Source organism: Chrysochloris asiatica, unplaced genomic scaffold (genome assembly GCF_000296735.1).
Source record: "Chrysochloris asiatica unplaced genomic scaffold, ChrAsi1.0 scaffold00038, whole genome shotgun sequence".
Taxonomy (NCBI): Eukaryota; Metazoa; Chordata; class Mammalia; order Afrosoricida; family Chrysochloridae; genus Chrysochloris; species Chrysochloris asiatica.
In genome coordinates this window covers 7,473,133-7,486,377 of record NW_006408556.1, presented here as the reverse complement: position 1 = coordinate 7,486,377, position 13,245 = coordinate 7,473,133, and the positions used below count along the sequence as shown (strand labels likewise).

Sequence of the window (13,245 nt, the reverse complement as noted above, 5' to 3'; positions counted from 1 at the left end):
GACATGTAATTAAATAGGAGCACATTATAATGAGGATGATCAATTAATTTAGCAACACAACTGGGACACTATTGAGGCATACAAAACATTAATAATTTTACTGGCACAACAAGAATAGACTGGGAATGTCATAGGTAAATCTGTACATTAATTTCATGGAATATTACAGTTAAAATGAAGTAGAGCTACTTGTGTCAAGTCAACGCAATTGATTTTGAAAACCATTATTAAACAAAAACTGCAAGCTGCAGAATGACAAATGCAACATACCAAACAAACATTTATAAAACAATTTATAATGTTTATGTGCTTACCCACCATAATAAAAAGCATAAATACATGAATAAAGATAGCGGTTGTCCTTGAGGTGGGAAGAGGATGATTGGGGTAAAAGATGATGATGTTAAGATTTTATGTTATTATAAATACATTATATTTTAAATATTACAAAGGCAAAATGTTAACATTTGCCAATTGTGGGTACACATGTGCATGCTTATTAATCTTTATAGTATGCTGAATTCCCAAATCCCAAACCCACCATCACACACATAATGGTTAAAGAAAGAGTCCAATGAACTCAACTGTCCCCATTTGGCACGTGTGTTACAACTGAAGTAGCTTTCATGAGTTTTTAGGTTTTAAAAAAAAGCCTATACAACAGTAAACAAGTCAACAAAATTTTAAGGAGACATGCTCTATGCAAACACTTCATTTTAAGATCAACAATCATCTTTCTTTTGGGAAAAGGTGATTAGAAAAACTAAGATCTGAAAAGCTTACAGATTCCATGCCCTACACCAAAACCTCAAAGTGTTAAAATAAAGTGGCTCCTTGCAGTGAATTTTTTATATTATTTTACTGGTGGGTATGTGGCACTATAGGATAAGCAGTGGACTGCTAACCACAAAGTCAGTGGTTCAAGCCCCCCAGCTGCTCCTCAGAAACTCTATACAGGATTGCTGTGAGTTGTTATAGACTCAGTAACATTTAACAACAATGGGTAGTATAAGCATTGGACTATGAACTACCAGCCTAGCAATCTGAGCCCATCGCTGCTCCTCACAAAAAAGATGAAACTTTCTGATCCCACAAAGATTTACAGTCGCAGAAATCTTACACAGGGCCGCTAAGAGTAGAAACTGACTCAACCGCACTTAGCAAACATAGGTTTCCCATAATTTCTAAAAAGAAATATGCATAACAAGAAGAACTTAAAGATTTTATGATTAACTCTGTGTCACTTACCGTTATATGCCATCAAGTCAGTTCCAACCCATAGCTACCCTGTATAGGGTTTCTAAGGTATGAACTTAGAAGTATGAACTCCCAGTGTGTGAACTGCCAACTTTGTGATTAGCAGTTCAGCGTTTATCCTACAGCACCATACCAGGACTCCGTGCATCTTACTGTTGTTAAGTGCCATCAAGTCAATTCTCCAATTCATAGTGACCCTGTAATAGGGTTTGGCTGGTGGATCTGACCTTGCAGTTAGCAATTCAGTGCTTAGCTACAGTGCCACACCAGAACTCCATGACTCTTACTACAGATCCTCAAATTCACCAGTAACCTACAGCGCTTCTCTTTATACAGTGATTGCCATAGACCACTTCTCCTCTGGCCTTCTGAAAAGGAAAGAAGCAGACAAAAAGATGACAGTGTAAAATAAAATATAACCAGTAAGAGCTGCATGCCCATGAAGAGATGTTCTAGCTCGCTTGTGATCCAATGGAATTTGTTACCCTATTCTGGAAACTACTATGGAAGTCAAGTCACTATAAATATAAATTTGGTTTTCCTACCATTTCAAGGAGGTCTGGCAGCATAGTGGTCATGAGTCAGGCTGCTAACCTCAAGGTCAGCAATTCGAACTAGCAGTTGTTCCGTGGGAGAAAGATGAGGCTTTCTGTTCCTGTAAAGATTTACAGCTTCGGAAACCCTATGCAGGGTCGCTATGAGGCGGAATTGACTTCACAGCATATACCACCACCTACCATTTTACCCTATACATGGTCTTGTTTGTTGTATCACTTACCTGGGATGTCAACATGCAGATTTCACAAACTGCAAGCTATAATCAAATTTGTTCATTCCAAACAGAAACTAACTACTCTGGAGACTATCAGGCATAAATAGAATACACTAAACTTTGTAAAAAGTTATGATTTTTATAATATACTAATAATATTGTCCTGGTGTGGTGCTGTGGGGTAATGCACTGGACTGCAAAGTTTATTTGAACCATAAGGTCGAAAGTTCAAGCTCACTTGCTGCATTTTGGAAATCAACTCAACAGTACTTAACAACAATGCCTAACTGAAATTAGGCAAAATTAAAATCTCTCAACATTGATGGTGCTGATTATGTGCCGTGGAGTCGGTTCCAACCCGTAGCAACCCTGTGCAGGGTTTCCGAGGCTATAAATCTTTATGGGAGCAGAAAGCCTCATCTTTCTACCGTGGAACATCTGGTAGTTTTGAACTGCTGACCTTGTGGTTCACAGCCCGATTTGTAACCACTATGCTACCAGAGCTCCTTTTCTCAACACTGAAACTATGAAAATTTAATTTTAATTTTAATTTTTTTAGCTTTCTCACATTCAAATCATATACATTAAAAGTTGCCTAATTAAAAATGGAATACTCTACACCACATGCATCCTACAGTCCTGGTGTAATGTTGTATAATGAACACTGGATGGCTAACTGCAAGGTCAAAGCAGTGCAAATTCATCAGCCACTCTCAGAAACCCTATACAGGGTCAATATGAGTAGGAACTGACTCAATGACACACAACAACAACTATGCATATTGCTTTGTGGTCTTTTCTCAATCAGCGTTGAATCATTTCCCTCAGGGTTTTCTTGTTTTTGTTTTGTTTTTTTTTGCGGGGGAAACAATCCCAAACTATGGAACTCTGCTAATCAATAATTGTCAATTTAGACTGAAATTTGACAGCAAATGACCTGCTTGGTCATTTTTAGGTTGTGATACAAAGTATGCAGCAAGGATGATACAACTTTGCCTTAATACTGGTTATCTCATTCCTTAAATCTTCTCTAGTCCATTTTGAATTAAAAATCATAATTATATGACAATATCAAAAAGTTCAACAGTGAAAATGATTGCTAATTTTAACCCAGGATCTGACAAAGGCTAATACCAAAAATATAATATTGTTGTTAAGTGCTGTCAAGTCAATTCCAACTCATAGTGACCCTGTGTAAAGGGTTTCTGAGGCTATAAATCTCTGCGAGAACAGGCAGCCTCACCTTTCGCTGCAGTGGTTGGTGGGCTCTAACTGCTGATCTTGTGGTTTGCAGTCCAATGCTTTTACTACAGAGTCATAGCACTCCCAAAGATACATTAACTATAACTTACTATTTTCTCCAAAGTTAGAATCAGAACCCAGTGTCTAAGACTTACCATTTAACCAAATACCTAAACACCAATTTCTACAAAAACAAGTAAGTTGGCCTTAGAGTCATATTAGGTTATACTTCATATATTATGTGTCATTTATTTATTGCAATATTCTTCAATAAGGAACACAACTAATCATAAAACAAATTAAGCTTGTTTAGTTATCTTTCCACTAAGAAATATGTGTGTTATGTAATAAATACTATATATCATATAAGGATTTCTGGTACCGTAGTGGTTCCGAGTTGGGCTGCAAACCTCAAGGTCAGAAGTTCAAAACTGCCAGCCATTCTGCAGAAGGAAGATGAAACTTTCTGTTCCCATAAAGATTTACAGCCTTGGAAACCCTAAGCAAGGTGCTGAGTCAAAACCAACTCCATGGCACATCACCACCATGTATCATGTAAATATGCTAAAAAATTACACTGAAATTAATTAATGAATTAACTCCACCATTTATAACAAGATGTTTAGATTGCATTTTAAATTAAACTTTACCTGACAAGAGACCCCTTAAACTTTTGCTCTTCTAGCCTTATGCCTCTCTATAAATCTAACCAGAAATACATTAGAAGCATTCCTTTTTAAAATACTCCATAAAAAAGAAAAAAACTTCTGCCACTGTGAATAATCATTTCTCCACTATCTGTCCAATTTTATGTGAATTAATATCAAGTTTCTTTAAAGGAACAATATGTTCAAATTTTGTCTGCAGATTTAAATAGATTGCTTACTTTGATTTCTCAATAAAGAACTTTTGTCTTAGTCTGTAAATAAAAGATACATTAGTGACAGGTTTTTTTTTTTTAAAGAGAAACATCTTTTATTTCTTCTAAAGAGGTAAAAATAAGTACGCTTTCTTATATTTGTTCACTCATAAGATTTTTAAACTCTTAAAAATGCAGTTTCCTCTTTTCAAATACGTTTGCCTTCTTATAAGCATCTGTCATCAATGATGCTCAGAGAATGATCCACCACTTGGCACATAACTGCAGTTCATTCCCTTATAAAATATAAAAATTGTCTACAGGTTTTTATCACACCCTTGTGTCCCCCAACAGTAAGTATTTCTAAGGGTTTGTGGGTAGAGGTGGTGATGATGTCACACAGCTGCAGGAGGTATGTGAGTAAATTCATTCAAAATTTCTTCTATCATCCCACTTGGGATGATCCTGTTTTGTGAAATCTTTGAGTTACAAATATAAATGAAAAAAGTGATACTGTGTTATAATGTTATAAATACTAAGATCATTTAAAAAGTTTGAAAGCATTGCATTTTTTACAGTAGCATGACTTTGGAAAATCATTGAATTTCTTAGCATCACATTTTCTTTGTTTGCAAAACAGGAGATTTTATCGGTCTTTGAAGTTAACCAAATTTCTTTGAATCTTTGTCAACTCCTTCCCATTTATCTCCTAATTTAGTCATAAATGTAAAGTTTCCTTTTACAAGTAACATAATCGATACAAGATGACAATGAAGTAATAAAGAAGTTAAACACGTCCTAATTGATACAGACTTTGTCATTTTAGATGAGATCACTAGATACAAAATTCTAAAATAACTGAAGGTTTCAACTTCATAAAGGAGTCATCATCATTCAAGCGCTATGGGTCTTGAAAGAATAGCTGGCAAACATCCAGCCCAGCCCAGCCCAGCCCAGGTTCTTCATTCTACACATAATGATGAATCTAAAGTACAACCAAAGTGATATCTGTGACGGGCTGGATTGTTGTTAAGTGCCGTCGAGTCGATTCTGACCCATAACGACCCTGTACAGGGTTTCCAAGGCTGTAAATCTTGAGGGAGTAGAAAGCCTCATCTTTCTCTCGCTAAGTGGCTGGTAGTTTCGAACTGCTGACCTTACGGTTTGCAGCCCGATTCATAACCACTATGCTACCAGAGCTCCTTAACAACTACATATATATGTATCTCTCTCGATATATATATATGTATATAAACACACAACTACGTATATATGTATATATATGTACACACACACACAACTACATATACATATGTATATGTATATGTAGTTGTGTGTGTGTGTGTACATATATATACATATATAGCGAGATGTAGATAGATATAATATCAACTATATATATACTGTTATGTGCCGCTGAGCTGGTTCTGACTCAGAAATACTGTATATAGTTTCTAAGGAGCAGTTGGTAGGTTTGAATCGTCAACCTTGTGGTTAGCAGTCAAGTGCTTACACTAACATGACCACACCAGTATATTAGCCTACTAAAACACAACTTATTACAATTTCAGAGCACTCTAACAGCTTTGCAAAATGGGAAACGCTTGTCTGGTGCAAGTACACAAGACTGAATTTCACTCAGTGAAGACAGTTTCAACAGTCCTAGGAAAATTATAAAGCATCTTGATGAAGAAAAACTATTTTCAGACAGAAGCTAGGAAAATAAAACCCCAAGCATATATACCCAAAGGAGGGACAAACAATTTAGATAGTTTTTAAAAAAGAAAAATACAAAAGAGGAAATACATACATACATAACCCTTTTCTGCACTTACCAGCAAAGCATTTGGAACAGAGATTCATAGTCTTGCTGGACCTGGGACAAAAAAAAAAAGAAAAGAAGAAAGAAGAGCTAAAACTTTCAGTACCGCTCTAATTAAAACCTAAGATGTTTGAAATGTAGGTAAGATTTCCCGGTCAGTCAACAAAACTAATAAGTTAATGACAAGTCCCTAGTCAGCCGCCCTCCTCCCATCTCAATAAAAACAAAAGGTAAACAAAACAACACACAACACTTATCTTTCTTTTACTATTTTTAAACCCGTGCGTTAGCCAATACTTTACTGTGATTAGCAGCTTATTTAGCAACAAATTCGTATTTGTTACCCAGAAATATTTTATTGTGCCCAGAAGATGACACAGGATTACCCAGAAATATTTTATTGTGCCCAGAAGATGACACAGGATTACCCAGAAATATTTTATTGTGCCCAGAAGATGACACAGGAGTCACAAAATTACCGTATTCCCTCCACTCATTACAACAAATGTCCCATGAAGTTATCACTGAAGTATTATCACTAAAGTAAAGACAATTTTGCTTATAGAAGGGTGAAACTTTCTCCTCATTTACATACTTCTTTATCTCCTGTAAAACCATTTGATCTTATCTCTTGTTCTCGTTTTTTCCTCCTCACTCTAGTCCTATTTCAGATCCTGGTCACATTATGACCTTGTTGTTTTCAATTCCTTCTTCAGGTGTTCCCAATCAAATTCTTTTTCATGTCCTTTCATTTGTTAATAATAGCTACAATTCACTGAATACTAACTTAGGAAAGCACTTAACATATATTATCTTATTAATTTTCCCAACATCCCTGAGCTGGGTATTACCATACTGCTTGGTTTATACGATGCACTATTAAAAAAAAAAAAAAAGCATAAATATTTCCGTAACCAGGAAACATCTTACAATGGGTTACAAGTGATGAATAATTTAAGAGGAGATATTCCCCCACCCAATCCTCCACAGTGTTATTAAACTGAGGGGTCTAAGAAATCAAAGACATATAGTTTCATCCCCATTTAATATCTAAGCAGTTTGCGTCAGGTCAGGAAGCTGAGGCACTGCAGAGGAAGTACCTGACCACCTGCTAGCCTTTGTTTATGGCAGCCCCTGGGACCACATGGCAGCCTAAGCACAATATGGCAGACAATCAGCAATGACTTGTCTGTTGTGTGAATTCTCTCCCAAGTGGATGCTAACAGTTTTCCATCCAAACACCTCCTAAAATACTCCACGTTGGGTACGTAGACCTATTCACAGATTCTTTTCCTCAGCAACTTCCCTTCCAAAATCTGAACGCCTTTGTTATACCAGCCCTCCTTACACTAACAGTGAAAGAAACCTCACTCGGGAAGCACTTTCTGATGGTTGTCATTGTTTTCCAAGGTACTGGAACCCCAGACCTAATGATTAGTATAGTGAGTCTCAGAGACTCAATATTTATAGTCGTTACATTCTATAAAGTTGCCACATATAATGAATTAATAAACCCTGAAACCACCACTGCTCCTAGGGAAATTCAGGGTTAGGTTACTGCAAAGCCTCTGGTCATGACCATTTTTTTCAAGTGATCAATATAGCACTTTGTTTTATGTGTGTTTTCATTTATAAGCATCTTATTTAACATATATTGTTGATCCGTTAATATAAAACTCACAGCCAACAGCATGGTAACTTAAGCCTGAACAAAGCTAACCAACAAACACATTTTCTTCTTAAGGTACTCATAGTCTTTTTGCACTTAGTAACATGGGACAGCATTAAAACATTACACTTAGGAGTCATTTTAAACAGCAAAATCACCATCACCAAACACAAAAAATGCAAAATAATTATGGCACTAAACAGAACATTAAAAAGCCACTAAAAGAGGTAGACAGAACTTTGTTCAACCTCAGTAGGAAGCAATGTAATTTTTCACCACTCTGTGCGTGTCTACAAATGACTCTGAAAGCACCGCAAAGTACTAACCTTAGGATTACAAACAAATTTTTACCAAGAAGGAGGATTTGCAAATACAGGCCATGCATATATAATGAAGATCCTACTAGAATTGTCACAGAGTTACAAGATACAAAATGGGGTTATTATTTCCTTTTCCCAAAAGAAAAGCTATGTCAACAAATACATCTTCTTTTAGGACTCATTGCTTAATATAAACACACCAAAGGCAGTCAGGAAATTTAAGTATCAATAAATGAATAAAAATAACTAAATAAGCAGATGAAAAAATGTGCTAATAGTGACATCTAATAAAATATTTATGTGGTAGCCATAGTGCCAGATGCTTTCACCCCCTTATTTTATCATTGAGGAAACAGAGCCTCCAGGAAGAATGTGGAACTGTAAATGGTTTGAACCGCCAACCTTGTGGTTAGCAGTGTAGAACGTATCCTACAGCGCCACACTGGGACTCCAGAAAAGAGATAAGTCTACCTAACTTCAAAGCAGGTGTTCTTTCCACCATGCCAACATAGGGTCTCTATCCCCAAAACATAAACTGACAGGAACACATGTAGTCAGTACAGAAAAACTGTCCCCCAACTAAATATTTAATGAAGATTAAGTAAGATTCTTTTTATCTGTGGTAATCAAATCCATTTCATGGGAAAATACAGCTTCTCATTTAGAAGAACCAGAATCCTACACTTTGTTTTCTCCTAAAACACAGACACATATACATGGGCAGGAAAGCCACCAGAGGCTCCCAGTCATTTCAGTTCCAACTCAAGGAAGAACTGGGAATTCCTTTGTTACTCAAACACCATCCTACTCCCAAGTATGTCCCTTTCTGATGTGGTCACTATCTCTTTATCCATAAAATTTCACAGAGCCAGAAGAAACTGGTTTGTCACCTCTGTTGCTCCCATCATCTAGGAGGAACCATGGAAAGCCTGAAAAGACCAACTGAAGACAGCTTAGCACTAAGTACAACAGCGTTATCAGAAAAATAAGGCATTTTTCTCATCATAACAGCATTTTTCTCATCACGTCTTTGATCTCACTTACTTCACGTACCTTATGCATTTGAAATGCCAACTATACCTATGTATTATCTAAACGGCATCCAGTTCACATTTTTAATAGAAAATTTTCAAGAACACGGTTATCAATCAGGTCACAACAGAAATGACACAGCACCTGTTATTATTAATCAGAATAGATATTAAGATAAATAAATCCAATTCTGTCTACAGAAATAAAGATCACTGTCAACAATGTCGACTTGGACCAAAAAAAGGTCAACAACACTGAATCTGAAGGAACAAGCAGAGACTTCTGAAAACTTTGTTCCTTTCTCACGTTCATCTGTAAAACTCCAATTAACCAGAGGCATGCACACATTCATAACTGACCAGGGAAAAATGATGTGATCAACTTGCACAGAGTCTTAGGACAGATGACAGTTCTCTACATGGTAGCAAGCACAAAAGGTAGGTGTGATTCTTTATGTCCTCATTGATCCATTGAAACTGCTCTTACTAAGATCACCAATAACCACCATCTTCCTAAAACAAGTGTAGTAGATTGAATTTATAATAGCCATATAAATGTATCGTGTCCTAATCCTTGAAAATTTATTAATGGTACCTTATCTGGAAAAGTGTCTCTGACTGCAGATAAAGCAAGAATACTGAGCTGAAGAAATTACTCTGACTACCCAGGTGAGCCCTAATGCCACCACAAGTATCCTTATGAGACAGAAGCAAAGGGAGTTTAGAGAGATAGAGAATAAGATGACAATGTGACCATAGAGGCAGAGGTTGGAGTATTTGGGACATAACGCAAGAATGCTGGGACAGGCACCAGTAGCTGGAAGAGGCAAATGACAGATCCTTCCCTAGATCCCCAAGATGGGGAATCTTACCAAACATTTAGAGAAGACTTGATATCAGTACTGCTTAAACTCTTCCAAGATGGGAAGGAATATTTCCTAATTTAACACCTGAAGCAAACCAAACAGACACAAGAAAACTATAAGTCAATATGTCTTATGAATATAGATGCAAAATACTAACGAACAGAATACAACAGTATACACTAAGACCAAGTAACATTTATTTCAGGGATGCAGGAATGATTCAACAATAGGAAATCAATTAATGTAATGAGTATCATTATCAAAATAACAAATGATCATCTTTATGGATGGCATTAAAAGCATTTGATAAAATCCAACACCTTTTCTTGATGAAAATGCTACAGAAGCTAGGGATGATAGGAAAATTCCCAAATATGATTCAAGGTATACAGTTAACATTATACTTAATGGAGAAAGACTGAGAGCTTTATACTAGAAAGGGGCAACAATTCAACAATAGTATTACAAGTCCTAGCCACAGCAATAAGTATCCAGATTGCAATGTGAAAAGGAAATTTGGGAAACAATTCCATTTACACTAACATTTAAGAGAATAAAATACTAGGAATAAGCCTGACGAGGGACATAAAGGACTTATACAACAAAAATTATAAAACATCACTGAAAGGGACTAAAGACTTAAATAAGTGGAGAGAAGTTTCAAGTTCATGGATTAGACTGTTAAGATGTCAATACTACTCAAAGCAATCTATAGATTCAATGCAATCCTGATCAAACTTCCAGCAGCCTTCTTCACAGAAAGACCAATCCTCAACTTTATATGGAATAGCAAGAGACCCCACCCAAACAGCTAAAGCAATCTTGAAAGAGAAGAACAAAGGAGGACTCACACTTCCTGATTTTAAAACACAATAGTATTGTGAATTAGGCATTGGGGTGTTAACTGCAAGTTCAGAGATTCAAACCCATGAGTGGCTGAGAGTACTTTGCTTATTGTTATCTGTAATGGCAGAAAGGAATGTAAGTGATGTTATTCAGTAACTGAGGGAAGAAAAGCTGCTAATGGAGTCACCTGAGGCAAACTCCTGGCTAGTCACACTAAGAGGAGGTCAAGGTCTACTTGATCCACCCAGCCAGTCAGAGGCCCAAGGTGACCTGTGTGATGGGAATGGCTATTGGGCATCTTCATTACAAAGAGCTAGTAAGCCTGTCTTCAGCCTATACTTGATTGGATATACTAAAAGTGGAGTTAGGAATTCCCTGTAAAGAGAGCAGGCTTTATTTTAAGCCAGTGTGGCACTGTGGGTTAATGTGTTGGACTGCAAAATCGATTTGAGCCACAAGGTTGGCTGTTCAAACTCACCAGCCACTCCCTGGAAACAATATAGGGTCGCTATGTGTGGGAAGGGACTCAATAGCACTAATCAACAACAAACTTGTGCATACAACATGAGGTTTAGGTGGAAACCTGAGTCCCACCCAGAGCGGCTGAGAAGACAGATAATGTTTCAAGGAAAGACCTACAGAATGAAAACCAACAGGCATTTTTAATTTCAAGCAAGTAGTTTGCTGTTGAATGCATCAAGGCAGGGAAAGTCAGCCCATCAAAGACATCCCACTCTATGAGAGTTAAAAGGCACCAACTAGCAAACAGCCGGTATGCTTGCTGGTATGATCACCTGGGTACACTTGATGTGTGAAAACAGGAGAGAATGCAGCAGTGAAGAAATTAGTTGAAAGACAGAAGAAGGAATGCCTGGTCTGAAGTCTAAGAAGTTGTATGTGAACTCCCAAGCTTGTAGCTGGTACCCACTAACGTAGCAATTATGGCTGAGGCTGAAATGACCAGAATCCAAACAAATGAAGAGATGTTTGAACTAGTGTTGTTGTCGTTAAGTGTCATCAAGTCTGTTCCAACTCACAGTGACCCTAATATAGGGTTTCCAAGGAGCAGCTGGTGGGTTTGAACTGCCAACCTTTTGTTTCATACTCCAGAGCTGATCCTGCAGTGCCACACCAGGAATCCTGACGCAGTATACACTGCTGCAATTTTACTGGTTTGCTGTGAATGGAATTTGTTTATAAATGCAGATATCTAAAGTTCCAACAAGAACAGAAAATTCTTTACTTCAAGGAATATGTTTCTCTCCTGAGAGTACTGGGTTGATTGTTGTTGTTGTTGTTGTTGTTGTTGTTGTTGTTGTTATGTGCCCTGGAGCCGGTTCCGACTCATAGCAACCCTGTACAGGGTTTCCAAGGCTGTAAATCCTTACGGAAGCAGAAAGCCTCCTCTTTCTCCCGTGGAACAGCTGGTAGTTTCGAACTGCTGACCTTGAGGCTCACAGCCTGATTCATAATCACTACGTTACCAGAGCTTCTTGTCGAGTAGATAGGGATGGATAATTTAGAAATCAGCTATCTAAAATGGGGGAGATAAAGGCATGAAGTTGCTGACTTATAGGCTCTCATGGATTTGTCTGTTGTTTGTTTTTCTTTTAATTCACAATTAAAATATGGGGAAAGTTAATCTATCATGTATGGAAGGGACAATTACTAGAAGAGCTAGGTACACTGAATTATCTAATGTCTCTTCTTGCCATAGCCTGTAACTCTCATCAAACAATGTTTCTACCCTGCTGGGTCTGGGTAAGAGAAGGTGGGAGAAGACACTGACAAGATGACTTAACTTGACAGTTGTGGATGCTAGCAAAGTAAAAAGCTTTTAACTCTAGCATGGGTATAAAATGAACCATCTCAGAAGCTAGAAGGTGAAATCTCACTATAATTAAAAAAGAACAAGGAGTGGTGTGCATCTTTTGGACTCCAAGATCCTTGCTATGACACAAGAAATGGATGGTCCCCATCTATCATTATTGAATATTTGATCAATGATTCAATACAAGAATCCTGATCAAAAAGGGGGAAATACAAAACAATTTCAACTTCCTGGAGCCATTAACAGTTATATAAACCCTTGAAACTATTGCCCTGAAATAATCTTTTAAGTCTTAAATTATAAGTATCTTCTTAAAAGATATTTATGGGTTGTCAATAATTGTTATCAGGACTGATTGTGAGGGTTGGAAATGTAAAGGCAGACGTTTTATAGCAAGGAGGGGAGTGATTAACTTTTCAGTCTAGGAGCGGAGGTCCTTAGGACCCATCAAGGGAGAAGAGCAGAGAGTGGGACCCTACCCAGAGAAGCAGTGATGCCTGAAATGGAGGCAGAGATGATGACGTGGAGTGATGGAGCAGCTGGAGACTTTAGATCCAGAGAGGGAGAGCAAATGTGTGCTGAAGACCTGGGGGGTAGGGGAAATGATTGCATGGAGGGGATTGTAACCATGGCAATGAGACGATATATGATAGAATGAATGTAAAACTAATGTTCTCCCATGTAAACTATCACATAATTCACAATAAAACATTTAAGAAAAAAGAAATAA

The 13,245-nt window shown here is 37.3% G+C and overlaps 1 protein-coding gene across 1 annotated transcript in view; it reads right to left on the bottom strand.

The window, feature by feature from the left end:
• ZFAND3 (zinc finger, AN1-type domain 3) overlaps positions 1 to 13,245 on the bottom strand; it is a 441,234-nt gene that overhangs the window by 298,447 nt on the left and 129,542 nt on the right. Inside the window, exon 2 of the mRNA XM_006860425.1 lies at positions 5,966 to 6,006. Coding sequence (XP_006860487.1) covers positions 5,966 to 6,006 — 41 coding nt within the window. The remainder of the gene's footprint in view (positions 1 to 5,965; positions 6,007 to 13,245) is intronic.